A 26770-nucleotide genomic window follows, 5' to 3' on the forward strand; every position below is an offset into this window, starting at 1 on the left:
GTTCTGGAATTGGACTACTTCACCGTGGAGCTTCATCTAACAATGACAGGCCCCTGGTGCCCCTGCATAGGTTATGAAAACCTTTCAGAACGATTTAGGCCCTTGATAATGGATATCGTTCTGGTAGGATGCTCATCTAGAAGTAATTTCACAGTGACGTAGGTCATCACCTGGTTGGGTGCTCACCTAGAAGAGACAATTTACTAATGGCAAAGAAGCTGCCAACACCTCAGTCTGTCTCTCCCTGCTATGCATTCTGGGGCTGGGAAAGTAACCACAGGCGAGTTCAGGGCCCACTGCGCCCACTGACAGTCTAACATTTTCCAGGACTTCACTGGTCTCCTGACCTCCGTAAGCACCTACTTTAACAGGAGGGCCACGGTGCTGTTTGGGGTCTCCTGGAAGCAATGTCAATTCAGAGCCAGGGCCAGTAGGCCCTGGGAGGTCTGATTATTTCCTTTCCCCCAGTGTACAGTTACCCTAGCAAAAGGCCACAGGTCCCTCTGAGTAAGGATTGGTGTAAGTTTAATATTAAAACTTTGGGGGGGGGGTGAAGGAGGGTCCTTCCTAGAGGGGACCTGGCCACCCCTTCAATCAAGGGGCTCAGGATCAGTAAACTGGCTCAAGTCTGGAAACTGATTAAGAGGTCTTGATTCTCTGTTGCTATAATTTGAAGTGGCTTTCTGTTGCTTTGCTCTGGAACTTTTCTGCTTATACAGATCAAGCAGGAACTCAGTAGGCTTCTTATCTATTTGACTTCTGGGAAAACCATGATTAATCAGCCAGTGCCAAAAGTCCATGAGTCATACATTTATGTGCATAATTTTGCCTGTGATGCTATTATGAAAAACATGCTCACCCCACTTTTGACCATTCAGCCTTGACACTTGGCCCTTGTTACCTCGAGATCCAATTAGACCCATTGCATCTAAGTCACCTAATGCAGCAACTGCAGATCCCACTGTGAGGTCTTCTTTAAGGCAGTCCAATAGTAGTTGCAGGCCAGATGCCTCAGCAGTCCCGATCCAGCACTGAAGGCCTGGCGGCTTTCTAAGGAACTGCTGGTTTTCAGTCCACGTGGGTCTTCAGTCTTCAGTCTGCTGGAAGGCAGCAAGCAGCTCCCAGCAGCCACCTGGAAGGAAACCTTTTTTTTTTTTTTTTCCCTAATCTAAGGTCTTTCTCTAGCTCCTGATGACCTGGAATTTGCTATATAGTCTCAGACTGCCTCAAACTCACAGTAATCCTCCTACCTTGGCCTCTCAAGTGTGGGGATTTAAGGTATGTGCCACCACACCCAGCAGAGAAAGAGAACGGGTACAACAGGGTGTTCGGTGGCTGGGTCTTGCCCTACCCACACAGACAGCTTGCATCTGTCTGCTTTGTAAAGCTTCAGAGCCACAACCTACTTGGGAGTTTTCACACGCATGCCATCACTGGCAGCATGCCTCTGCTGTGAGAGGCACCCACCAGTCATTCCTCCAGATCTGCTGCTAGGAATAGCCAAGGGGTGTCCCCTACACTTGCCTCATTGCTCTGTTAGCACAAACAAGAAGTCTACTGGGAAACAACTCAGCTCTGTCGTGACCCAGCATGTCACAGTGGAAAGAGAAGGGTGGGGTTCAGCCTGCAACAGCCCTTTGGGTTGAACGCGTGGGACAGCACAGAGAGAACAGTGCCTCACCCACATCAAGTACATTTCAAAATGATGTATGTGGAAGAGGGGCACACAGTGTGCCCGTCTTCTTTTTCATCAGAAATAATGTTTATGTTTGCTTTGTCTTGGTTGATCTATAAAAAACACTGTTTTCCTTCTCTTATTTCTTATATACCTTCATCATATATATATATATTGGATTTTTTGAGGTTGAGTCTTGCTCTAGTTCAGGCTGAACTGGAATTAGTCTCAGGTGGCCTTGAACTCATGGCAATCCTCCTACCTTTGCCTTTGAGTGCTGGGATTAATGGCATGCATCATCATACCCAGCTACTTTCCCCTCTTATCATAATTTTATTTTCTTGTTCCCCATCCTCACTTTAAAAAAAATTTTCATATCTAATTTTATTAATTTTTGTCTCTTCTGTCTTTCTTTTGGTCAGGTTTGCTAAGGGTTTATCAATCTTGTTTATTCTTTCAAAGAAAAAGCGTTGTTTCATTGATTCTTTGGATTGTTTTTTTGGTTTCTATTTCATTAATTTCTGCCCTAAACTTTATTATTTCTTCCCACCTACTGATTTTTGTTTTGCCTTGTTCTTCTTTTTCCAAAGCCTTAAGGTGAAGAAGTAAATTGTTTACTTGTGAACTCACTAATTTCTTAACATAGGCGCTTAGAGCTATAAATTTCCCTCTTAGGATTGCCTTCATTGTGTCCCAAAGGTTTTGGTACGTTGTATTCTCACCATCATTTGATTCTATGAATTTTTTTTTTCATTTTTAATTTCTTCAATGACCCATTCATCATTCAATAGTGTAATGTTTAGTCTCCGTGAATTTGTGTAAGCTCTTCAGTTTTTCTTTTTTTTCTTTTCTTTTCTTTTTTTTTTTTTTACTTTTTACTAGTTTATTGAGTTAAAAAGATTGAAGATTCCACATTTTTAAAAAGCCCTTTCACAGAAAGTAGAATTTCTAAATAACAGACTGGGAAATCAGTCTGCACCAGACACACTATGGATGCAACCAACACACAGACGAGACCTCCACAGACATACGCTACCTTGACATGGATCTGATGCCCTCCCTCCTAAGAATCTATAAAAATTGCCCCAAAGCCCCTTTGAAACTGCAATAGTGCAGCAAAACCACAAGTAAACAACTGCCTGTCAGCCTGTTCTTTCAAATATAGACTGGAAGCCAACAGGCATTTTTGTGTGCAATGTTTCAAAACCAATCGTAAGTCGAGATTCAGGATCTGCACAGGGCTGTCCCTTCACAGAAGGCAAGAAGCTGCCGGCATCATGTCCGGGGGCCGTCCTCGGTGCTGGAGGCTGTGAAAGTGGGCCTCCTTCAGGGTCTGGTTGATGCAGAAGTACGAGCCATGGCACAGCGCAGACTGCTCGGGCACCGGCTGAGGAGTGCTGGGCTGGATCCGGGGATGACCTGGCTCAGGCTGCCCTCTGGCCCGCGGGCCCTGTCCCGGCTGCTGCTGCTGCTGCTGCTGTTGCTGCTGCTGCTGCTGCTGCTGCTGCTGCTGATGCTGCTGATGCTGCTGCTGCTGTTGCTGCTCCCCCCACCATCACCGCCGGAAGACTTGGCGTCCCAGGACTCCTGAAAGACGGGGCTTCGACTACTCCTCTTGGTGGGGGGGGGGAGGTGGGTGTCCTCTTCATTGCTATTCCTTCTCCTTTTCCTTTCCACAGCCATTGCAGTCTGAAAATCAGTCTTAGATCAACCCTTCATCACAAACTTGAGCAGAGAGACCTGGGGCGGAGGCGCTCGCTCACGGCGGCTGGTGGAGGGAGCCACGCGGCACCGCCCCCTCTTCAGGTTTTCTTGTTGCTGATTTGTAGTTTAATCCCAGTGTGGTCAGATAGAGTACAAAGGATTATTTCAATTTTTCTGTATTTGTTAAGATTTGCTTTGGATACTAATTTATGGGCTATTTTAGAGAATGCTCCATGTGCTGCTGAGAAAAAAAAAAAAGTATATTCTGCAGCATTTGGATGGAATGTTCTGTAGATATCTGTTAGGTCTATTTGTTCCATGACATCATTTATTCAGATGTCGCTCTGTTTATTTTTTGCTGGGATGACCTGTCAATTGATGAGAGTGGGGTAATGAAGTCACCCACTACAATTATGTTTGGTGTCATCTGTGACCTTAGTTCTAATAGTGTTTGTTTAATGAAATTGGAAGTCTCCATGTTAGGTACCTATGCATTTAGGACAATAATGTCCTCCTGTTATTGTTCCTTTAGTCAGTATAAAGTGACCTTTATACTTTCCTCACTAATGTTGGTTTGAAGTCTATCATGTCAGATATTAGGATAGCAACCACATCTTGTTTCCTAGGACCAATTACTTGAAATACTGTTTTCCATTCTTCCACCCTAAGACAGTGTCCATCTTTTATTGAGAGGTGAGTTTCCTGGAGGCAACAAATAGCAGAATCCTTCCTTTTAATCCAGTCTGCAAACCTGTCTTTTGGTTGGTGCATTGAGGCCATTGATATTAAGAGTTATTATTGAAAGGTATGCATTTATTCTTGCCATTCTTCTTGTTTTGTAGTGCTTCCTCTTTTCCCTTTACTCACTTGTTTTAACTGTTATTTGAATATGGTTTATCTTTCCTATTTCTTCATGTGTGTATTTTGCTTTCCCTTCAGTGTGAAGAATTCCTACGAGTATTTTCTGTAGAGCTGGTTTAGTTATCATAAATTCCTTAAGTCTGTTTTTGTTGTGGAATGTCCTTATTTCTTCATCAACTTGGATTGATAGCTTTGCAGGATAGAGTAATCTTGGCTGACAGTTGTTATCTTTCAGAATTTAGAATACATCATTCCAAGCCTTTCTGGCTTTTAAAGTTTGTGTTGAGTAATCGGTGATTCTGATGAGCTTGCCTTTGTAGGTGACTTGCTTCTTCTCTCTAAATGCTTTCACTACATTTTCTTTGGTTTGAGTGTTAGTAGCTTAATCATAACATGGCAAGGAGTGGTTCTTTCCAGGTTTTGTGTTTGGTATTCTAAAAGCTTCCTGTATCTGCATTGTTATTTCTTTCCCAATTTGGGAAAATTTTTCGTTTATGATTTTGTTGAAAATGCTACTAAGGTCTGGAGAGATGGCTTAGTGGTTAAGGCCTTTGCCTGAAAAGCCAAAGGACCTCAGTTTGATTCCCCAGGATCCACATAAGACAGATGCACAAAGGGGCACATGTGTCTGGAGTTCATTTGTCCTAATGTGCCCATTCTCTCTCTCCCTCTCTCTCTGTCTCTTTCTTTCTCTCGAGTAAGTAAATAAAAGTAAGAAAATACCTATAGGCTTCTGTATTGAAATTCTTCTCTTCCTACTATACTCTGAATTCTTATGTTTGATCTTTTCATAGTGTCCTGGATATCTTGAAATTCCCATTCATACCCTCCTATTAGCTTGTCTTTCTTTTTGTTTGACTGCATTGGATCTGCCACCTGGTCTTCTAGTTTAGATATTCTGCCCTCTCCTTCATCCATTCTACTGGTGAAAATTTCCACAGAGTTTGTTTGACTGTGTTTTTCAGAGCTAGACTTTCTACCTGATTTTTCTTCAGTATTTCTATTTCCTTACTCATGTCTCATTTCATTAAGCTGGTTTCCTGTGTTCTCTTAGAATTCCTTCAGGAGTTTGTTTTCTTCTCTGATTCCTTTGATTTATTTGAGCATACATTAAACCATTTTTTTTTTGAAATATTTTTCAGGTATTTTATCTAAAACAGTCTCGTTGGGGGCCATTTCTTATAGATTTATAATTTTTGGTGGGATTGTATTGTCTTGATTCTTCGTGTTATACTACAAGGTATAATGTTGAATTTTTGCATACTGAGTTGATTTGATGCTTGGGTTTTCCAATAATGTGCAGTGATTTTAGGTTTGAAAATCCAACTTTATGTACTTTCAGAGTAGGAGTTTAAGGTGCCAAGTGCAGCTCTTGTGCTCCATCCAAACACAGAAGTGTTGAGTTTGCCTGCTATTCAAGTGTTCTAGTGGGCTGGGTGGAGCAATTTTCTGCAAATTCTAACTTTCAACTGAGCAATATACACATTCACTAAAAACCAGCACAGAGTATGCAAGTGTGGGGACTGAAACAAACAGATATCCTTATAAAGCCCCAAACCCTAAGGGTGTGTGTTGCTCTACACCCTTAATCCTGTCAGCTGGGAGGTTGAAATTTCTGTTCTAAATTGGGTTCTAGGTCTGTCTGGGTCTGAATCTCATGCCTGTATGCTTTCATGGAAAGCATGTGTATCCATTGAGCTACTTCTTAACTCCCACTTTAGTAATTTTTAAACTATCTTATTCCCTTTTCTTTTTTCCTTATTGAGGATATAGCTGATGTTTCCTATTATTTTTCTGCTACACTTAAATACTGGTTGGTTTTTGAATTGTCATTTCTGAGGTCTTCATTCTGTCCTATAAGTGGTAGTAGAGACTAAGACATCAAGAGAAGGTTACAAAAACACAATACAGAACTGAAAGAGGTACATATACCAACAGATGCACAAATCACAATATAGAAATATAAGTAATATGAAAATTAGATAATATAACTCTTTTATTTTCCTCAAGGTAGGGTCTCACTGTAGTCCAGACTGACCTGGAATTTCCTATGTAGTCTCAGGTTGGCCTTGAACTCATAGTGATCCTCCTACCTCTGCCTCCTGTGTGTTCGGATTAAAGGTGTGCACCACCATGCTGGGCACTAATATGACTCTTATAAGTTCACAACTTATTAAATTAAATCAAAAGGACAGAGTAAGGCCAAAGTCACCCATTATTAAACTACATGCTACTTTCATTACTTTTAACTTTTTTTAATGTTCAATAGGATGGTCTCATGACTGCTCAAACTTGGAGCAACCCAAATCAATTCTAGCCAGCCCTCCACTCCTACTGTAGACCAGAAAGGACCTACTGTGACCTGAAGGAGACTGAAGAAACTTTCCCATCAGGCTAAGGTGGTTCTGATTATGTGGGAACATCCTAAAGTCCTACTACTATGCCTGCGGACATGGTGGCAGTCACCTCCTGTGCAGGGTAAAAGGGAATGCATTTTGGGCTTTCATTGCTGACCTCCCTTTATGGGAACCCATGACATGGATGGATCTGCCTTTACCTATTTTCAATAACATCACTTTTTAGCTGGGAGGCATACAGCCTCATGAAATTAATAACCAATTTAATTCTATCCACATTTCATCCTCAGAAATCAATCATTGCTCTACTCATTTGTCAGTATGCATGGGTTCTAATAAGTTATGCCTTATACCCAAGTTACAGGTTTGGCTCCACTTAAAAACCAGCCAAGCTGAAGTTTTGGTTGTGGGTAGGTATACAAATGGCAAAGAAACAATTTGTTTCAGCCTCCCTATCCCAATTCTCTGTTCATACAGATCCTTATCCTGAATATCAAAAAAAACGCTATGGGAAACATGTCAGAGCCCTACAAGACATGGACCAGATTGGGAAATTAGTCTACTGTTGACTGGGGCTCTACAGATTGGATTCATGAAAAACATAATTGTTCCTTATTTGTCCATACTTATGCCAGTGGCATAGCAATAATTCTATTATATGGAGAGAAAGAGGGCTATACAGGCCCTAATCTTTAAAAATTACTCAATGTGAGAAAGTAAATTTACAAAAGTAAAAAATGTCTCTTGACTTACTTTCTATGACTACCAGCACTCGGGAGGCAGAGGTAGGAGGATTACCATGAGTTCAAGACCACCCTGAGACTCCACAGTGAATTCCAGGTCAGCCTGAGCTAGAGTGAGACCCTGCTTCAAAATACCAAAAAATAAAAATAAATAAATAAATAAAACACATCTAACACTACATGGGACAAAATTTAAGAACATCTTCAAGGATCTTTACTTAATTATGTTACTATAAATATTAGTTGATTACATGACCAAATTAGTCACACACTGCTTGTCTTAACAAACAATATTAAAAAGATATCTTTTTAAAAAAATTTCTGTCCAACCTTTTTCTGAATTATTCTGTGCATGGTTTGTTTTTGTTCATAATTTATTTATTTGAGAATGACAGACACAGAGAGAAAGGCAGAGCGAGAGAATGGGTGCACCAGGGCCTCCAGCCACTGCAAATAAACTCCAGACGTGTGCGCCCCCTTGTGCATCTGGCTAACATGGGTCCTGGGGAATCGAGCCTCGAACCAGGGTCCTTAGGCTTCACAGGCAAGCGCTTAACCGCTAATCCATCTCTCCAGCCCCTAAAAAGATATCTTGACACCAGGATTTCACTAACAACTTGTCTTGGCTTAATCTATCTGTCTTGTTTTCAAACCCTTGACCTTCCACTTTACTGGCCATTGGATTAATTATCTGTACTTTGTTCATTCTTTGTACAGTTGGATGAATCAACCTAAAATACTTACCAGCAACAGCAATATGTCTGGTATATGACGACTTTTGAAAGAAAAAGAAAAGGGGACATGTGCAGATCAAGCTAATTGGCAAAAGGCTAATTTTTGCATAGGCTGAGCCTGCGGATGTGCAAGACTGTGTGCCTTGGGTGGAGCTTGTTGAAGACAGAAACCTCACAGCTTCGCCAAAGATTTCCTGATAAACATAAACAAGCAACTCATGATCTGATTTGATGCAAATTTGTGATCTGTCTTATGTTCTGACTCCCCATAGCTTTGACGGCCTGGATCTGAATAAAAGCTGTGAGTGTAGTTAGTCGAGGAAGTGCTCAAATACATCTCCCTGACCCTCCATTAAATCACATTTTGCCTGGGGTGTGTGCATTTCATGTTTATTCAACTACCACTGGATGGTGTACACAAAATACAACCAACTAATAAAAAATACAGACACTGAAAGTGAAGAGATGGAAAAAAATATTCCAAACACATGGAATCTGAAAGTGAGCTTAGTAGCCATACTTATGTTTTACAGAATAGATGTCAAGCCAAAATAAAGGACGCATCCCATCAAGCAGATTCAATGAACATGTTGGTGCATCAAATTTCATAAAACAAATACAACTAGATACATAGAAACACATAAGTCCCGGTGCAACAATTGTGGGAGATTTCAATACCCTATTCTTTTTTTCTTTTAAGAAGGGTCTCAATCTAGCCCAGGCTGTCCTAGAATTCACTATGTAGTCTCAGGGTGGTCTTGAACCCACAACAATTCTCCTATTTCTGTCTCCTGAGTGCTAGGATTAAAGGCATGCACCACTATGCCTAACTTCAACACCCCATTAAAAATATTTTATTTTACTTTATGTATATTATAACAGGTTATACTCTTTTATCTCCTTGCCCCAGCTCCCATTACTCTGGGAGTCCTTCTCAGTGGGGTTATGGCATTCACTGTAGGGTCATGAAGGCCTCAGTCAGTCCAAGTGGGGTAGAGGAGAGACGGGGACTGAGCTTCAAGGTATTCCTACCCACTCTGGCTCTTTCTGACCCCTTTTCCACAACGTCCCATGAGCCATGACAGCCTTTCAACATTACATTTTTATTAGAAGATAGGTCACCCAGAAAAAAATAAACAACTTCATAGTTAAACTACTCCACTACATAAATCAAATGAATTTAAAGACATGTACAAAGCATATGCCCTGACAGCTTTACTTAAAAGACACAAAAGACCACCAATAGATACCTGAAGTTGATAAACACTTTGAGCAAAATAACAGTGTACAAAACTAACATACAAAAATCAGTTGTTTAAAATGTACTAACAAAATGGCCATAATTATGAAAACAATGTACAGTGAATTGAAAGTACTTCTGAGAAAAATTATATTTTAAAATACTCAAAATCTTTAGCCATCAGGAAATATCAATCAAAATACATTGATATCTCACCCCATCAGAATGGTTATTAAAAGCACAAAACAGGGTCTGGAAAGATGACTCAGAGATTAAAGGCATTTGCTTACAAAGCCTAACAGCCTGGATTCAAGACCTCAGTACCCACAAAGTGGCCTAGGCACTGGAGGTTATAATGGCAAGAGGCCCTGGTTTATGCACTTCCTCTCCCTCTCGGTTTCCCTTTCTCTATTTCAAATAAATGAATAAATGAATATTAACAAAAAAAGCACAAAAAATATAAACACTAATGAGGGTATGGAGTAAAAGGGACCCTTGTACACTACTGGCAAGAATACAAAGTACTTCAACCACTATGGAAATCTGTGTGCTGAATTTTTTGTTTTGTTTTGTGTTTTTGTTTTTTTGTTTTTCAAGGTACGGTCTCATTCCTGGCTGACCTAGATTCACTATGTAGTCTCAGCATGGCCTAAAAGTCACAGTGATCCTCCTACCTCAGCCTCCTCAGTTCTGGGATTAAAGACATGTCCCATTTTCAATAGCATGAAAAAGTAAATACCATAGAATAACACTAACCAAGGATGAGAAAGACCTATATAATGAAAACATAAATAAACTCAAGAAAGAAATTGAGGAGGACTTGAGAAGATGGAAACACTCCCATGCTCCTGGATGGGTAAAACTAATATTGTTAAAATGGCAATTCTATGAAAGCAATATACATATTTATTGCAATTCCAATAAAAATTTCAGCATCATTCTTCACAGAGATAGAAAAAAATGATCTCAAAATTCATATGGAATGGCACAGGCTGTGGATATCCAAACATATCCTCACAAAAGAAACACCTCTGAAGGTGTTACCATATCCAGTCTAAGCTATATCACAAAGCCATAGTAACAAAAACAACATGGTACTGGCATAAACACAAAAACATAAACCAATGGAACAGAATTGAAGACCTGGATCTTAGGTCAAGCAACTACAGCTACTTGATTTTTAACAAAGGTACCAGTAAAGTAGATTGGAGAAAAGATAGCATCTTCAATAAATGGTGCTGGCAAGTTGGATAATAATAGGTAGAAAAATGAAACTGGCCCCACTCATGACACCATACCAAAAAGAAAAAAATCAAGTCCAAATGGATTAAAGACTTCAACATAAGACCCAAAATTCTCCTCCTACTGGAAGAAAAATAGAAGGAACTCTCCACAATATAGGAAGGGGGAAAAGACTTCCTGAACAAAACTCCAGTAGCCCAGGAAATTAAACAATCACTCAACCAATGGGATCCCATGAAGCTAAAAAACTTTTTTTTTTTTTTTTTTTTTTTTTTTTTGTTTTTCAAGGTAGGGTCTCACTCTTGTCCAGGCTGACCTGGAATTAACTATGTAGTTTCAGGGTGGCCTCAAACCCTCAGCGATCCTCCTACCTCTGCCTCCCGGGTGCTGGGATTAAACGTGTGCACCACCATGCCTGGCTGAAGCTAAAAAACTTTTGCACAGACAAAATACCATACAAAGATAATAGATTACCCACTGAATGGGAGAAACTCTTCACCAGCTAGACCACTGACAGAAGCCTATTATCTAGAATCCACAAAACACTAAACCATAAAAAACATCAAACAATCTACTTCAAAAATGGGGTAGAGAACTGAATAGGGAGTTCTCAGAAGAAGAATTACAAATGGTTAATACATACTTAAGAAAATGTTCAACAGCCCTAACCATTAGGGAATGCAAATTAAAACAACTATGAGATTTCGCCTTATTCTTGTTGGTGAGGATGTGGGGAAAGAGGAACTTTCATCCACTGTTGGTAGGAATGTGAACTTGTACAACCACTGAGGAAATCAATATGGGAACTTCCTGAAAAGGATGAACATAGAGCTACCAACAAACCCAGTTATTCCCTTACTGGGCATTTATACTAAATGCTCCACACATCACTACAGAGATACTTGGTCAATCATGTTTATAGATGCTCAATTCATTATAGCTAAGAACTAGAATCAATTTGATGAATGATAACAAAGTTGTAGTACATTAACACAATGGAATTCTACTCAGTAGTAATAAAAATGATATGATAAAATCTGTAGAAATATGAACAGACTTGGACAGATCATACTCAGTGAACTCACATGATCACAGAAAGACAAATACCAGACTTCCAGGCAAGCTGGCAGCATACTAGCCACAGTAAAGAAGCCTAGTGAGGGAAATAAGCAGCAACACAGCAAAATAGACTCTTCTACTGAAAAGTGAAGGTGCATAAGGTATTATCAAGCACAGTAGAAAAGCAGGAGAGACCAAGATCTTCCAGAAAGGAGAAAACTGGCCAGAATCCTGCAGAGATGCCTGTAGCCTGGATCTGCATTCCTGCCCACCTGGCTGACACAGAGCTGCAGGAGCAGAAACGAGATGAAGGGATTTTCCACTCACAACAGCCTCCTCACAAAGATGAGAAAACTGAAGGAGGAGACAGCAGGACCTGCTGGGCAGCTGCTGAAGGAGAACACGAACGGGGCCAGGTAAACAGCTCCAGTACAACGCCAGGCACCCCGCATAGCCTTTCATTCCCCAATTGTCAGGGCAGTAAACATCCAGAGAACTCATTCATCCTTGGGCGCCTGGCACCAAAAGAGATCAAGGTGGCCACTCAGCATTGGTGAGATTGGAAGCCATCCCAAAAAGTAACAGGGCCCACTTAAACAAAGCCAAATACTTAGGCCTGTATTTGAAATGCTCATCTCTCTTTCCATGCCAGGAAAGATTATGTATTACATTTGAGTGACATATTCTTGGTTTTACCATTCTCAAATAAGATGTATTTTGGTGTTGACTATTGTTGCCTTTGATGTTTCCTGATTTTTAGGGTCTTTTTCTTGTTCTTCTGTTGTTATTGGGGGCAGGGTCTGACTAGCCCCAAGCTGAATTGGAATCCATTTCAGATCAGAAATATCCATCTTCCAGTTGACAGGATTAAGGGTGTGGGGCAATGTACACCCTTAGGGACTTTGGCTTTATTAGATTATCTGTTAATCTTAATCCTCACCCTCATATAAATATTCTGTGCTGGTTTTGAATATGTATATTGCTCACTTAAATGTAGAATTTGCCAGTAATTTGCTCCACCAGTCTACTACAATATGTGAATAGCATGCAAACTCAACACCTTAGGGTAACTTTTGCTATAAGAGCTACACTTGGCTTCAACTCCTATAATGCAAATAAGAATACTGCAGATAATTAGAAAACCCAAGCACCAAATTAACTCAAGATGCAAAAATCTCTACATTATAGTGCAAGAAACACAAAAAATCAAGACAATACAACCACACCAAAAATTATAGGTCCATCAGAAATGACCTCCAGTGAGACTACTTTAGATGAAATGCCTGACAAAGATTTCAAAACAATGATTATATCTATACTAGAAGAAATCAATGAATAAATGAAAGGAATCAAAGAAGAAAACAAATTCCTAAAGGAGAACATAGGAAACCAACTTAATGAAACAAGGTCAATTCAAGACATGAGTAAGGAAATAGAAATAATGAAAAAATAACAATTAGAAATATTAGAAATGAAAAACAGAGTAAGTCAAATTAAAAAAAAAAACTGTAGAAAATCTCACCAGTAGAAGGGATCAAGGAGAGGACACAATATGTAAACTAGAAGACCAGTTGAGAGATCTAAAACAGTCTAATAAAGATAAAGATAAACTAATAGGAAGCCATGAGTGGGAATGTCAAGACATTCAGGACGCTATAAAGAGGTCAGACATAAGAATTCAGGGAATAGTAGAAGGAGGAGAATTTAACTCCAAAGGCATGGCAGGCATCTTCAAGGAAATCATAGAAGAAAACTTCCAAGTCGGGCGTGGTGGCACACGCCTTTAGTGCCAGCACTTGGGAGGCAGAGTAGGAGGATTGCTGAGAATTTGAGGCCACCCTGAGAGTACATAGTGAATTCCAGGTCAGCCTGAGCTAGAGTGAGACCCTACCTCAGAAAAGCAAGAAAAAAATTAATTAATTAATAAAATAAAGACAACTTTTTTCCCAAATAGGGAAAGTGCTGCAAGTGTAGATACAGGAAGCCTATAGAATGCCAAACAGACAAAATCAGGAAAGAAACTCTCACCATTATATTATAATTAAACTACAAAACACACAAACCAAAGACAATATATGGAAAGCAGTTAGAAAAAAAAAAATTAAGTAACATACAAGATAATCCCACCAAGATAACAGCAGATTACTCAACACACTTTAAAAGCCAGAAGGGTTTAGAATGATGTATTCCAAGTTCTGAAAGATAACAACTGTCAACCAGGATCACTTTATACTACAAAGCTATCCATCCAAATAGATGGAGAAATAAGGAGATTCTGCAACAAAAACAGGCTAACGGAATATAAGATAACTAAACCAACTCTACAGAAAATACTTGAAAGGATCCTCCATGCCAAAGAGAAAGAAAAGCACACACATAAGGAACCTGGAAAAAATAAACCATACTCCAATAATAGTTAATATAAGAGAGTAAAAGAAAAAACAGAAGAACTACAAAACAAGAAGAATTACAAGAATAAATACACTCATTTCAATAATAACTAAATATCAATGGCTTCAATATTCCAACCAAAAGACATAGGTTTGCAGAATACACTCTTCTACTGAAAGGTGAAGGTGTATAAGTTATTATCAAGCACAGCAGAAAAGCAAGAGAGACCAAGGTCTTCCAGAAAGGAGGCAGAATCTTTCAATTTGTTTTCTCTAAAAAGCTTACCTTTCCACAAAAGATGGACAGTATCTTAGGGAGAAGGTAGGAAAACTGTGTTTCAAGCAAATGGGCCTATAAAATAAGCAGGTGTCACTGTCCTAATATCTGACAGGATAGACTTCAAACTAACATTAGTGAGGAAAGACAAGGAAGGTCACTTTATATGGAATGTCACTTTATATTGAATAAAGGAACACTCCAACAGGAGGACATTACAATCCTAAACATATAAGCATCTAACATGGGGGCTCCCAATTTCATTGAACAAACACTATTAAAATTAAGGTCACAGATAACACCAAACACAGTTGTAGTGGGTGACTTCAGCACCCCACTCTCATCAATTGACAGGTCATCCCAGCAAAAAATAAACAGAGAAGCATCTGGGTAAATGAGGTCACAGAATAAATGGACCTAACAGATATCTACACAATATTTCACCCCAATGCTGCAGAATATATATTCTTTTCAGCAGCACATGGAACATTCTCTAAACTAGATCATATTTTAGGACACAAAACAAATCTTAACAAACACAGAAAAATTGAAATAATTCCTTGCACTCTATCTGATCACAATGGGATCAAACTACAAATCAACAGCAAAATTTTAAAAAAGCTATAGAGCATACAAAAATCATGAAATCTAAGCAATAAAGTACTAAATGATGAATGAGTCCATGAAGAAATGAAGAAGGAAATAAAAAAATTCATAGAATCAAATAATAATGAGAACACAACATACCAAAATCTTTGGGACATGATGGAGGCTGTCCTAAGAGGGAAATCTATTTTTTTTTTTTTTTTTTTTTGGTTTTTCGAGGTAGGGTCTCACTCTAGCCCAGGATGACCTGGAATTCACTATGGAGTCTCAGGGTGGCCTTGAACTCACAGCGATCCTCCTACCTCTGCCTCCCAAGTGCTGGGATTAAAGGCGTGCACCACCACGCCCGGCTGGAAATCTATATCTTTAAGTGCCTATATTAAGTAAGACATTAGAAAGGTTTCAAGTAAAAAACATAATGCTTCACCTTAACGCCTTGTAAAAAGAAGAACAAAGCCAACCAAAAATGAGTAGATAGGAAGAAATAATAAAGATTAGAGTAGAAATTAAAGAAATAGAACCCCCCCAATACAAAGAATCAATTTAATAAAGAAAGGATAAACAAGACTGATAAACCCTTAGAAAATCTGACCAAGAAAAAGAGAGAGAGAAGAGACACAAACTAATAAAATGAGAGATGAAAAAGACACCATTACAACAGAAATCAAAGAAATTCAGAAAATCATAGGGACATACTTTAAGATATATACACCTCTAAGTTTGAAAATCTGAAAGAAGTGGATGATTTTCTTGATTTATATGACTGACCTACTTAAATTAAAGCAAGATGAGATTAACCAATTAAATAGACCTATATCAAGTATGGAGATACAAGTAGTTATAAAAGAATTTTCTGAACCAAAAAAATCCCAGACCCAGATGGGTTCCAAAATGATTCCAAAATGACCTGGCATCATAGAAACCTTTATCCTTGGAGATAGACTAAAAGACATAACCTTCACAAGGAATAAGAGGGGACACCTGAAAAGAAGAGCCCTGGAGAGGGTGGGATGAAGACCAACCTTAAAATTTATTTATTTATTTTTGGTCTCTGGCCTGTGACTCCCAGTAACAGAAATCAGTTGCTACCCACAATGAGCTGTTGATCAGAGAGAAATACAAGGTTCCCAATACAAGACAGGTTTCTGTCAAAGCACTTGATTACCCACCGGAGGCAAAAGGTAAAACCCTATTTCTGAAGACATCATATGCTGCCAACACAGAGCTTGGAGAGATCTGGCTGGAACCTGGAAGAAAGCCATTCCCCAGACAGTTAGCCTATCTAGTGCTGGAAAGCACTACATGAGCTATTGGGAAAAAGTGGCCCACAATGGTCTGAGCAACTGAGGTCTAAGCTACTCAGAAGGAAACCCCTGGCAGAATGTACACTCCAATGAAATAGTGGCACGCAGCCTTGGTGGGTAACCAGTAGCTTTCTGATTGACTAAGAGATCTGCTCAGTGTAAAGGAATCCGTATCTGGAATTGGGAAGCAGATCAGAATCCTATGGAGACAAAGATTATGCTCTCCAGTGTCAAACTTTCACTAGTCTTTGGCTAAGAGAAGGGTTACATACATCAAATTCTCCCTAAATTAACAATACTTATTTAAACTATGCTGACTTCACTCTCCATTGAAGAATATGTTCCTCTTTTTCAGAAGTTGGTGAGATTGGAAGATAAAGTACCCCTCGCACTTCAGCCAAGCCACAGGTGAAACCACAGAGGATGTGAGGAGAGGAGCCAGAGTGCTGTTTCCATGCTGAACCTGATAATCGGCGCCAGGGTGAAGGAGACAGACCCTGAGGACACTCAACACCCACCAAAGCAGAGACCCAGAGCCTCTGAAGAGCTCATCACTGAAGTAGACTTAAAACTCACCCACCACGGCTCAGGAAGGTTTTCAGAAGAGGGCGGAAAGATTGTAAGATCCACAGGTTTAGACATCATACCTGGAGGCATTCCCTCCCCACCCCAAATAACTGACTCTTGCTCCCACAACACTTAACCCACAACCCCATAGGGAAACCCTGCAACCCCACTGAGGAGTACCCCAGCAGAATGGGGGGATGGATGAATGAAAAGAGGGTACCAGCACACGATGTATCCACACAAAATATGTTAATAATAAGGAAAACATAATGATAGGAGAAGGAAACAGGCAGAAATATATTGTTGACAATGTAATAACTGAAAATTTCCCCAGTTTAGTAAAGATTATAAGTCTACAATCCAAATAACTTAAATTTCTATGCATGGCTGTTATTGGATTTCATAAATTAACATACCTTCCACTAAATCATTAATCTTTTTGCCCCAGTTGGCAAAATACGTGGAGCCACTTCCTGCCCAAGGGAAGCAAATCAGCTTAAAAATTGCATTGGGCTTTGGATATAAGCAGTTCAAAACATGCTGACTCCTAGGAATAGAGTATAAACATAGTTAGCATTATATAATAACAAGTATATGCTCAAAGTTGAATTAGATATGAAGTGATTACTATATTTTTGCAAGAGGCCAAAAATAGGGGAATTTTATATGTTTAGTTAGTATGATGAAACTATTAACTTATAAATTTCTTTTTTCCACAATCCAGGACATAGTTTTATTCACATAGTTGGCTGACAGGCAGCTTTATTGTCATTGTCTTTATTACCTCCTCCCCTTCCCATCACTTCTCAAGACACTGGAATAGTCTCTCTCCTCCCTCTCCAGTACCTCCCTCCCCTGTCATTAAGTAAGCACCTTTGCTGTACCATACACTTCCCTTGACATAACGTGTCCTTCCTACAATCGCAAAGAAATAGGACCATGAGAATTATGCACTGAAAACTCATGAGCCAAAGTAAGTGTAAGTCATTGATTCCTCTTTGTCATTCCATATTGATAAACATCCAAATCTAGCAGATGCTAAGACAATTCCTGAATGTCCTGTGCTCTCTGAAGATGACTTTTCCCCCTTATAAGTACATAATAATTTATGACATAAATATGTTCTAATAGACAAAAGAAAAATGTGTTAGGACAAGAGTAGCTCTTGGGCTGGAGAGATGGCTTAGCGGTTAAGCGCTTGCCTGTGAAGCCTAAGGACCCGGTTCGAGGCTCGGTTCCCCAGGTCCCACGTTAGCCAGATGCACAACGGGGCGCACGCGTCTGGAGTTCGTTTGCAAAGGCTGGAAGCCCTGGCGCGCCCATTCTCTCTCTCTTCCTCTGTCTTTCTCTCTGTCTGTCGCTCTCAAATAAATAAATAAAAAATTATTTTAAAAAAAAAGAGTAGCTCTTAGCTTTTGCAGTGCCTAAAACCAGTGTAGTTTACTTGAGTTAGGACATTATTTTCAAAAAGCATACAATATTATTAATATAAAGTTAGGCGTCAAAACTTTGAGCTGAGTTGGCAGTCAGGGCAGGACTTGCCTTTAACTTGGTTAAATCAGTGTCAGTCTCCAGGCTTCTCAGAACTCACTTTGAAAGGGCGCTTAGGCTCCCTGTGACCGATAGCCAAGCTCTCGTGAGAAGGTAGAGCAGACGGCTGGTGCCTGATGTTGCAGAACTCCCCTCACCCTGGGCTTCTGCACACCTGCCCATCCACCCTCTTCTTGCCACCTTGGAGAAAGAATCAAAGGCCAACAAGAATGGTGCTTGCCTTCCTTTTGATTCTCTCTTAGTTTTTTGACTTAAACAAACTAAAACTCTAAAGCTGAAAGTGACAGAGAAATCATTTAATGCACTCGTATAATACAATGATTAAAGGCTGCAGGAGGACGGAATCCACATTCAAATCCTAGCTGTAGCCCTTACCATGTGACCCTAGGGAAACTACTCCCATCCTTTGCAGCCTCCTTGGCCTAGCTACAAATGAAGACAAGAAGAGAGTTCTTTTATAAGCAGTTAGTTGTGAAACTCAAAAGTATTGAAAATGTTCACATGGTTTTAGGTGCAACATCAAGGAAAACTAATGTTGACAGTTGACAAAAAGTGAGTTAGTTTTGTGACAGTGTCAACCAGCCAGTAGTGACAACTCAAAAATTTACAAGCTACTTCCCTGTTTAACCCTTTCTACTTATCCTAAGCATCAAAGCACAAGTAGCGCCCTAAGTTACAGGAAGTAGAGGACATATCTGAGAAGCGCTGTGTGAGGAAGTTGGGACCAGAACGTGTTCTTCAAAATGGTGGGTTCTTCCAGTCCATAGAAGTGTTTCAACCAAGACAGAGATGGACAATTCCGCTGTAAAACTTCTGCCAAGGCAGTGCTATTTTTTTTTCCCCAATACTATTTTATATAGTGAGTGTTTGGTACCATTCATAATACCTTGCACTAGGGGCATGACCAAACTCTACTTCTATGGCGAGCCTCTTTCAGTTCCGGAGGACAAGCTGACATCGGAGGGCCCCTGGCACACTTAGCCTATGAAGATCCTGGAGGCGCCAGAAGTAGCCTACCTGCCTCTGCCAGCGCGGCCTCCTCCTTCCATCCTGGGAGCTGATGGCTGTGGGCTGCTCTCAGGGACTTGGTGCCAGAACTGAAGTTAGTGCTTCTTCGGGGTACACGCTCTAGCAGGCTGTGTGTTCACACAGAAATGACCAGATGTGTTTGAAATTCAGTTTGAAATTGACTATGTTCCTGTCCTGAGCCCTGTTGTGAAAAGAGAGGAAGAAGTGAGGAGAAGGGTGATAAAGAAGGAAGAGGTAAAGGAAGTCAAGGAGAAGAGGAAAAGAAGGGAGAAGCAAAGGAATGAGGAGAGGAGAAAAAGAAAAAGTAAGAAGGAAGAATGAGTGGAGAAAAAGAAGAGGAGGAGGAAAAGGAAAAGGTTAAAAGGAAAAGAATAAAGAATAGGATAGAAAGACCAAGAGAAGTAATTCAGGGCGAGGTCAGCGCTGCAGCTTGTAATACAGGGCTAGTCAGAGTGTACATGACGGGACTTTTAGGTGAGATTCACAGGGAGAAAAATACAACCTTTCTAAAAGCTACCAACTAAATACTTCTGCATGTGTATAAACAGAAAGCACTCTGTATTTACTAGAAAATTAGGACAGTTATTTATTTTGAAAATAGAGATGTTTTAGCTCTCTATGAAGTATTAAAGTTGTGCTTTCTGAAATCTTCAGAAAGAATCAGAGATTCATTAATATAATAAACACTTAAAAAGTACTTTTCCTAAAAAGTATTGACTCTCTTGGGCCCGAAAGGTAATTAAAGCAAGGTAAAAAGCCTGCCATCCCTGCCTACATGTTGTATCTGCTTGCTTTACTTTGGAGTCAGACACACAAGCACAAGCATGTCAATCACTCACAGGACAGCCACGGAAAGGTCTGCCGATGCCTAAAAGATCTCGTTTCCCACCAGCTGAATAAATTAAGCCCGATGGCACTGATTACAGACAACTTTGTGGGACTACCTGGAGGAACCAGAACTGAGATAATGATCACATAGCCCACATCTTGACTAATGCTACTTAATTTTGTGAATCTCTTGCCTCCTGCCCCATTTCTCCTACTTAAACCTAAAATTCATGTTCATATCCTGAGGATGAACATGGGACCCCAGGGCCCCTTCACTTCTCCCAATGTGGCACATTAGTTAAATGTCCTTGCTGCGTTTCTCACCAATACTCATCTCTTAAATCAATACAACGGGCTAGATGTTTTGCTCTCAAACCTGCGGTAACACTAGCTTATCAAACTTCTAATCTTCCAAGCTTCAAACATTCAGAAATGAGGATAAAGGGGGTTGGGAGATCGCTTAGTTGGTAAAGTGCTTGCCTTGTAAGCATGAGGGCCAGAGTCTAATCTCCAGGACACATGTAAAACTGCTAGACATGGGCTGGAGAGATGGCTTAGCAGTTAAGCGCTTGCCTGTGAAGCCTAAGGACCCCGGTTCGAGGCTCGGTTCCCCAGGTCCCACGTTAGCCAGATGCACAAGGGGGCGCATGTGTCTGGAGTTCGTTTGCAGAGGCTGGAAGCCCTGGCGCGCCCATTCTCTCTCTCTCCCTCTACCTGTCTTTCTCTCTGTGTTTGTCACTCTCAAATAAATAAATAAAAAATTAAAAAAAAAAAACATTTAAAACTGCTAGACATAGTGGTGTACACCTGTAATCCCAGCATCGGGGTGGTGGAGACAGGAAGATCCCTGGAGCTTGCTGGCCAGCAGTCTATCCTAATTGGCAAGCTGTGGGCTAGGAAGAGGCCCCTTTCCAACAAAAGGTAGATGGCATTCCTGAGGAGCAATGTCCAAGATTGCACTTTGGCCTCCACAGGCAGGCATACACATGTGTATATGCACACATGTAATCCACTCCCACACAAATACAAATTAACAAGAGAATTTAAAAAGTCATTATAAAAGATCTATAATTCATAAAGATTTGTACTTACTTTCTAGGAGTTACGTGAGTCCCTAGTAATCATGTTAAGGCAATGGCTACTTCAAAGCTTCAACTGTAGATCTTAGAGGGAACCAAGACTTATCCCTCAGCTGCACTCCTTCCTTGCAGAGAACTGTCCTGGGAGGAATGGAAAACCGGTTTAAGTAGAGGAAGAAGGGTCATGGAGGGCGGAGAGTCACTTTGATTGTTCCTTGAAGCATCTATCTGTAATAACAATGGTTCAGAGCCACCATAAGTTCTCAGATGATTGACTTTGATAACTCAGTAGGTGTTCCTTGACTGTGGGTGGAGCTAACACAAAAACTAAAATGAAATAGTAAGATAAAGTTCAAGAGAAGATGGCTACTTCTTCCAGGGAAAATAGGCAAGCAGAGGCGGGATACACAGATTTTTGGGTGTACATTATAGGCTGTTACTGATGACTACAAAGCTTCAATAAAATTAGGTTAAACTGTGGGCTGGGGAGAAGGCTCAGCGTTCGAGCCTCAGACCTCACATAAAAAGCTGGAAAAGCCTTCTGTGATCTTACTGGGACGTCTACAAGAAGGGGGGTGGAAATGGGAGAATTTCCCAGAAGCCCTCAGTAAAAGGAACAGCAGCAGAAAGGATGGCCCCCAGGTTGTCCTCTGACCTCCATGCACATGCCATGACATGCAGGTGCTTGCCCTCACACTCACGAACATATACATATGCATGCCCACACATACGTAAGAAACTTAAAAAATAGGTTAAATCATCTAGCTCTTCCTGTGTGTGTGTGTGTGGGAGTCCACATTGGCTATCCTCCTTAGTCATCTCCACCTTATTTTTAAAATATTTTTTTTATTTATTTGCAAGCAGGGAGAGAAGAGAAACCGAGAGAATTGGTGCACCAGGACCTCTAGCCACTCCAAACAGACATCAGATGCATGCACCACTTTGTGCATCTGGCTTTATGGTGTTTCTGCTCCCCCCCCCTCGAATCCCTCATGCTCATACGGGAAGTGCTCTTTCCTGCTGAGCCATGTCACCAGCCCCACATCTGACTTTACGTGAGTGCTGGGGTTCCAAACAAAAATACTCATGCCTGTTGTGGCAAGTGTTTTATTTATTTTTTTAAAAATTTTTTTTTAAATTATTTATTTATTTGACAGCGAGAAAGACAGACAGAGAGAGAGAGATTGGGCGCGCCAGGGCTTCCAGCCTCTGCAAACGAACTCCAGACGCATGCGCCCCCTTGTGCATCTGGCTAACGTGGGACCTGAGGAACCGAGCCTCGAACCGGGGTCCTTAGGCTTCACAGGCAAGCGCTTAACCGCTAAGCCATCTCTCCAGCCCGCAAGTGTTTTATTGACTGAACCATGTCCCCAGTCCTTTTTTTCTCTTTGTATTATTTTTTGCTTGGAGGACTCATCGACTATATGTGTGATAAATAAATATTATCTCTGGCTTGTTTGGCTTCAAAGTTGAACTGCTAACCCACTCTGTACCTGTCTTGCTGGCACAGTGCGAATCTCCAGCAACAGATGCATTTAGTTAATCTCATATATGCTGTCTTCACATGTTCTCTGCTGTTCTGCCCTGTTAATGAGGCTGACATGTTGGCCTTCTTGTTTTGCCTCCCTGTACCCTACTCTTCCCTGTCTTCTCTTTAGATAGGATAAACCCATCCTCTCCAGTACAAATTCTTGTGATGAGCAGTTAGAAACAATCCCCAGGTGTACTCTCTTAAAACCCCTAGTTAGTTATTTGCCCCTTGCCTACAACCTTTGCAGTAGATGGACATGCCTTCCCTGGGGTATGCTCACTTTAAGTTTCCCCTCCTCCTCCTCCTTCTTCTTCCTCTTCTTCTCCCTCCTCTCCCCCTCCTTCCTCTCCTCTTCCTCCTCCTCCTTCTTCTTCTTATGGCTTTTTGAAGTAAGGCCTTGCTGTAATTCAGGCTGACCTGGAATTCACTCTGTAGTTCCAGGGTGGCCTGGAACTTACCATGATCCTCCTACCTCTGCCTTCTGAGTGCTGGGATTAAAGGCCTGTGCCACCACGTCCAGTTTAAGTTTCTTTTTTTTTTTTAAAGATTTTATTTTTATTTATTTATTAGAGACAGAGAGAGGGGAGAGAGAGAGTGAGAAGAATGGGTGTGCCAGGACCTCTAGCCACTGCAAACGAACTCCAGATGCATGCACCACCATGTGCATCTGGCTTATGTGGGACCTGGAGAATTGAACCAGGGTCCTTAGCCTTCGCAGGCATATGCCTTAACAGGTAAGCCATCTCTCCAGCCCAAGTTTAAGTTTCTTAATTAGCTATCTGAACCTTTTCCTATAACCTTGAAAATGAACAAATACACTTTTCTTAATAAAAGACAAACACCTCTCTGAGCTGTGTGATTCTCCATCCGTGAATTTCCATTCTGCAAGGCAGGTCAAAGACAATTTTGTTTGTCTGGGAGTTCTTTTGTGTGCCACTCTGTCAACCGGTGCTGAAAGGTGGGACCTGAAGTCTGACATTACAGATTCACTCACATCTAAGCCCCTAGGTCCATCCTGCATGAATGAAGGGACAGTCCTGATCCCTTAGTCAGGTTTGAGAAGGAGTGTTGTTTACCATCTGTTGCCCCAGATAGATAGATGACAGATAGATAGATGACAGATAGATAGATAGACGGATAGATAGATAGATAGATAGATAGATAGATAGATAGATAGATAGATAGATAGATAGATGACAGATAAGTAGATGATGATAGATAGATGATAGATAGGTAGAAAGATGATGATAGATAGATAGATAGATAGATAGATAGATAGATAGATAGATAGATAGATAGATGGTAGGTAGATGATGATGATTGAACTGTTAACCCACTCTGTACCTGCCTTGCTGGCATACTGCTAGTCTCCAGCAATAGATACATCTCATTAATCTAATATATGCAGTCTTCATATATTCTCTGCTGTTCTGTCCTACTAACAAGGCTGACATGTAAGCCACAATTCTGTACACTGGGCCAACAACCCTAACTCTAACTCCTCCAGGACTTACCTTTAGATAGGATAAACCCATACTCTTTCAACATAAACTCATTTGATGATTCGCTTTTACAAACAATCTCCAGGTATCAGTTACCTACCTCTTGCCTATCACCTTGACAGTAGATAGACATCCTTCTTTGAGATATACTCACTTCAAGTTCCTTAATTAACTACTTGAACCTTGAAACTATTTGAACCTGGAAAATGAACAGATAAAAGTTTTCCTAATAAAACACAAGTGTCACTCTAGACTGTGTGATTCTCCACCTGGAGTTTCCACCTCAAGAGGCATCTCAAAGACAATTTTATTTCTTTTAGAGTTCTCTTGTCTGTAACTCATCTGTAACAAGAATGTCCCAAGCAACAAGACCACTGAACCCCTGGGATTTGGGTCAAAAGACGGGGATTATAAAGTGGCCGGGGCAAAGATGGCATTGCTCATGCTGGGATACACTAGTATCAAGTTAAGGACATTCCTAGTATTAATAGTTCCAGGGTTGGGTTATTGTTGAGATCAGGCTGAGCCATGTTCTTTTACTAAATAGTGGCTTCCAGGCTGTGCCTGACTCTGGGTAACTCTCTTTTTTAAGCAGCATTTGGCTTTCTCGGAAACAGAATGATTCTGTACACCATTCGTGTAGAGACACCAACACCTGCCCAGCATCACCCATCAGGCACTGATGGCCAAAGCAAAAAGTTCCCACCTATGAAGTTATCAAAGTTCATTGGGAGCAGTGGGCACAAGAACAACTGAAATCCTTATCAGACAAACCAGCTTAAGAATGTAGCAAAAATAAAACAACAACAACACAGCAAAATCCCAGACTGAAGATGGGGGCAGCTGTTAGGTCAAGATGTGTTTCCCCAGAATGGAGTCACCAAAGACAGAAAGATGGTGACCGATACCAGGGAGTGGGTCAACCACATTCTTCAAGGAACCACCCAGCCATTATCCCTTCCTTGCCTAACAATGCCCAGGTTTCCTCCCCTCTTATCTCCCAGGTCACCTAGTTACTGTTGTGGTATCACACCCTGGCCATCTTAGATCTCCCCTAAAGAAACGCCTTTTTTTTAACTTCCCCCTTCCTCATCTTCTCCCAACTGAAGAAGCCCAGTATCTGTAACCCCAAGTTGACAGTGCTCTGTTCTTGAGAGCCAGTCCTGGCAGCTTGTGCTTTTCATGAATAAAAGCTTCCATCTTTGCCTCAGAGTGGTCTCCGTGGTCTTGGTCACTCCCAAACCTTACAGCAACAACACTCTGATGTGGACCCCATGGAGAGGAGAACACCTAATACTGTGATGGAGACAGCCCACACCAACCTGTCATCTGACCACTCAGTATGTGTGTGTCAAGATGCCAATAGTCACAGCACTCACGGCTGTCCCAAGGACTTCGGTGGCTCAGTTTGGACTGCTCATGTGGTCTACCCAAACTGCTGTCAGTTCAACCCCTTGTCTCCATCTGGACCAGGTCCTGTCCTTTGCTGAACTACAGCTAAACTCAACTCTAAGGCTGGACTCTGCCCTGTGACCCAGTGGGTTGGTCTGTGGCAGATGCCAGCTAGGTTCAATAACTTATCTAAACAATACAGTGACTCTCTTTTTATATCATATCAGCTCTGTTCCTCTGACTCCAGTAAGGCCTCTTTATTTCTTGAACTCTGATGTGGCCACTTTAGAACTTTTTGTATAACCCTTCTATAATCTACATGTATATCTATGTCTATAGATATAATTAATGTGTGATGTGTGGTGCTAATATTAGTATTTAATGTGAGAGCTAATATTAGTATTTAAGATTTGAATAAATGAACTTGTTTGCCAAGAGTCAGCTATCAAGAGAAATCAGAATTGTTTGGAAATGTGTAGCCAATAAAACCAATGTGGTTTGTGAATTTATTGCTATTCAGTAACATCTGACACCGTGGAAAGATACAAACCTGGCTGTCTATGCTTCTGAGATAGCACACTCACAAAATTCCACATGCCACTCTGATGGTTTTATTTATACTATTCTATGAAAACACACAGGGAAAATAGCTAGTTTCTTGAAGTAATCATGACTCAAGCTGATTTCAGACATGACAAGCTGAAGCTCTGTAATGACCTTAAAAGCAAGCATGCTGATATCAGCAGATATAAGCTGGTATAGGCACCTCTAGAGGGTTCCAGGTTCTTGCATCCCTGAATAAAGAGTAGAGCAGAAACACAAAATAGTAGAAAACATAGGGACAGGGGCTGGAAACATTGCTCCATGGTTAAAGGTGCTTGGTTGCAAACCTGGGTTCAATTCCCCACTACTCACATAAAGCCAGATACACAAAGTGGCACATGCTTCTGGAGTTTGTTTGCAGTGGCAAAAGGCCCTGACATACTCATTCTCTCTCCCTCCCTCCTTCCCTCCCTTTCTCTCTCTCTCTCTCTCTCTCTCTCTCATTTTCTCTCTTTCTCTCTCTATTTTTCTTTATTTTCAAATAAATAATAAAACA

General features: G+C 40.8%; 1 protein-coding gene and 1 pseudogene across 1 annotated transcript in view; both read right to left on the reverse strand.

Moving 5' to 3' along the window:
• The window catches only part of Olah (oleoyl-ACP hydrolase), a 129310-nt gene that overhangs the window by 62338 nt on the left and 40202 nt on the right, over positions 1–26770 (reverse strand). The window contains exon 2 of the mRNA XM_045134764.1: positions 17176–17306. Within this exon, the coding sequence (XP_044990699.1) occupies positions 17176–17306 (131 nt within the window). The remainder of the gene's footprint in view (positions 1–17175; positions 17307–26770) is intronic.
• LOC123455110 lies at positions 2925–3435 on the reverse strand (annotated as a pseudogene).

This window comes from Jaculus jaculus, chromosome 15 (assembly GCF_020740685.1).
Source record: "Jaculus jaculus isolate mJacJac1 chromosome 15, mJacJac1.mat.Y.cur, whole genome shotgun sequence".
NCBI classification, from domain to species: Eukaryota; Metazoa; Chordata; class Mammalia; order Rodentia; family Dipodidae; genus Jaculus; species Jaculus jaculus.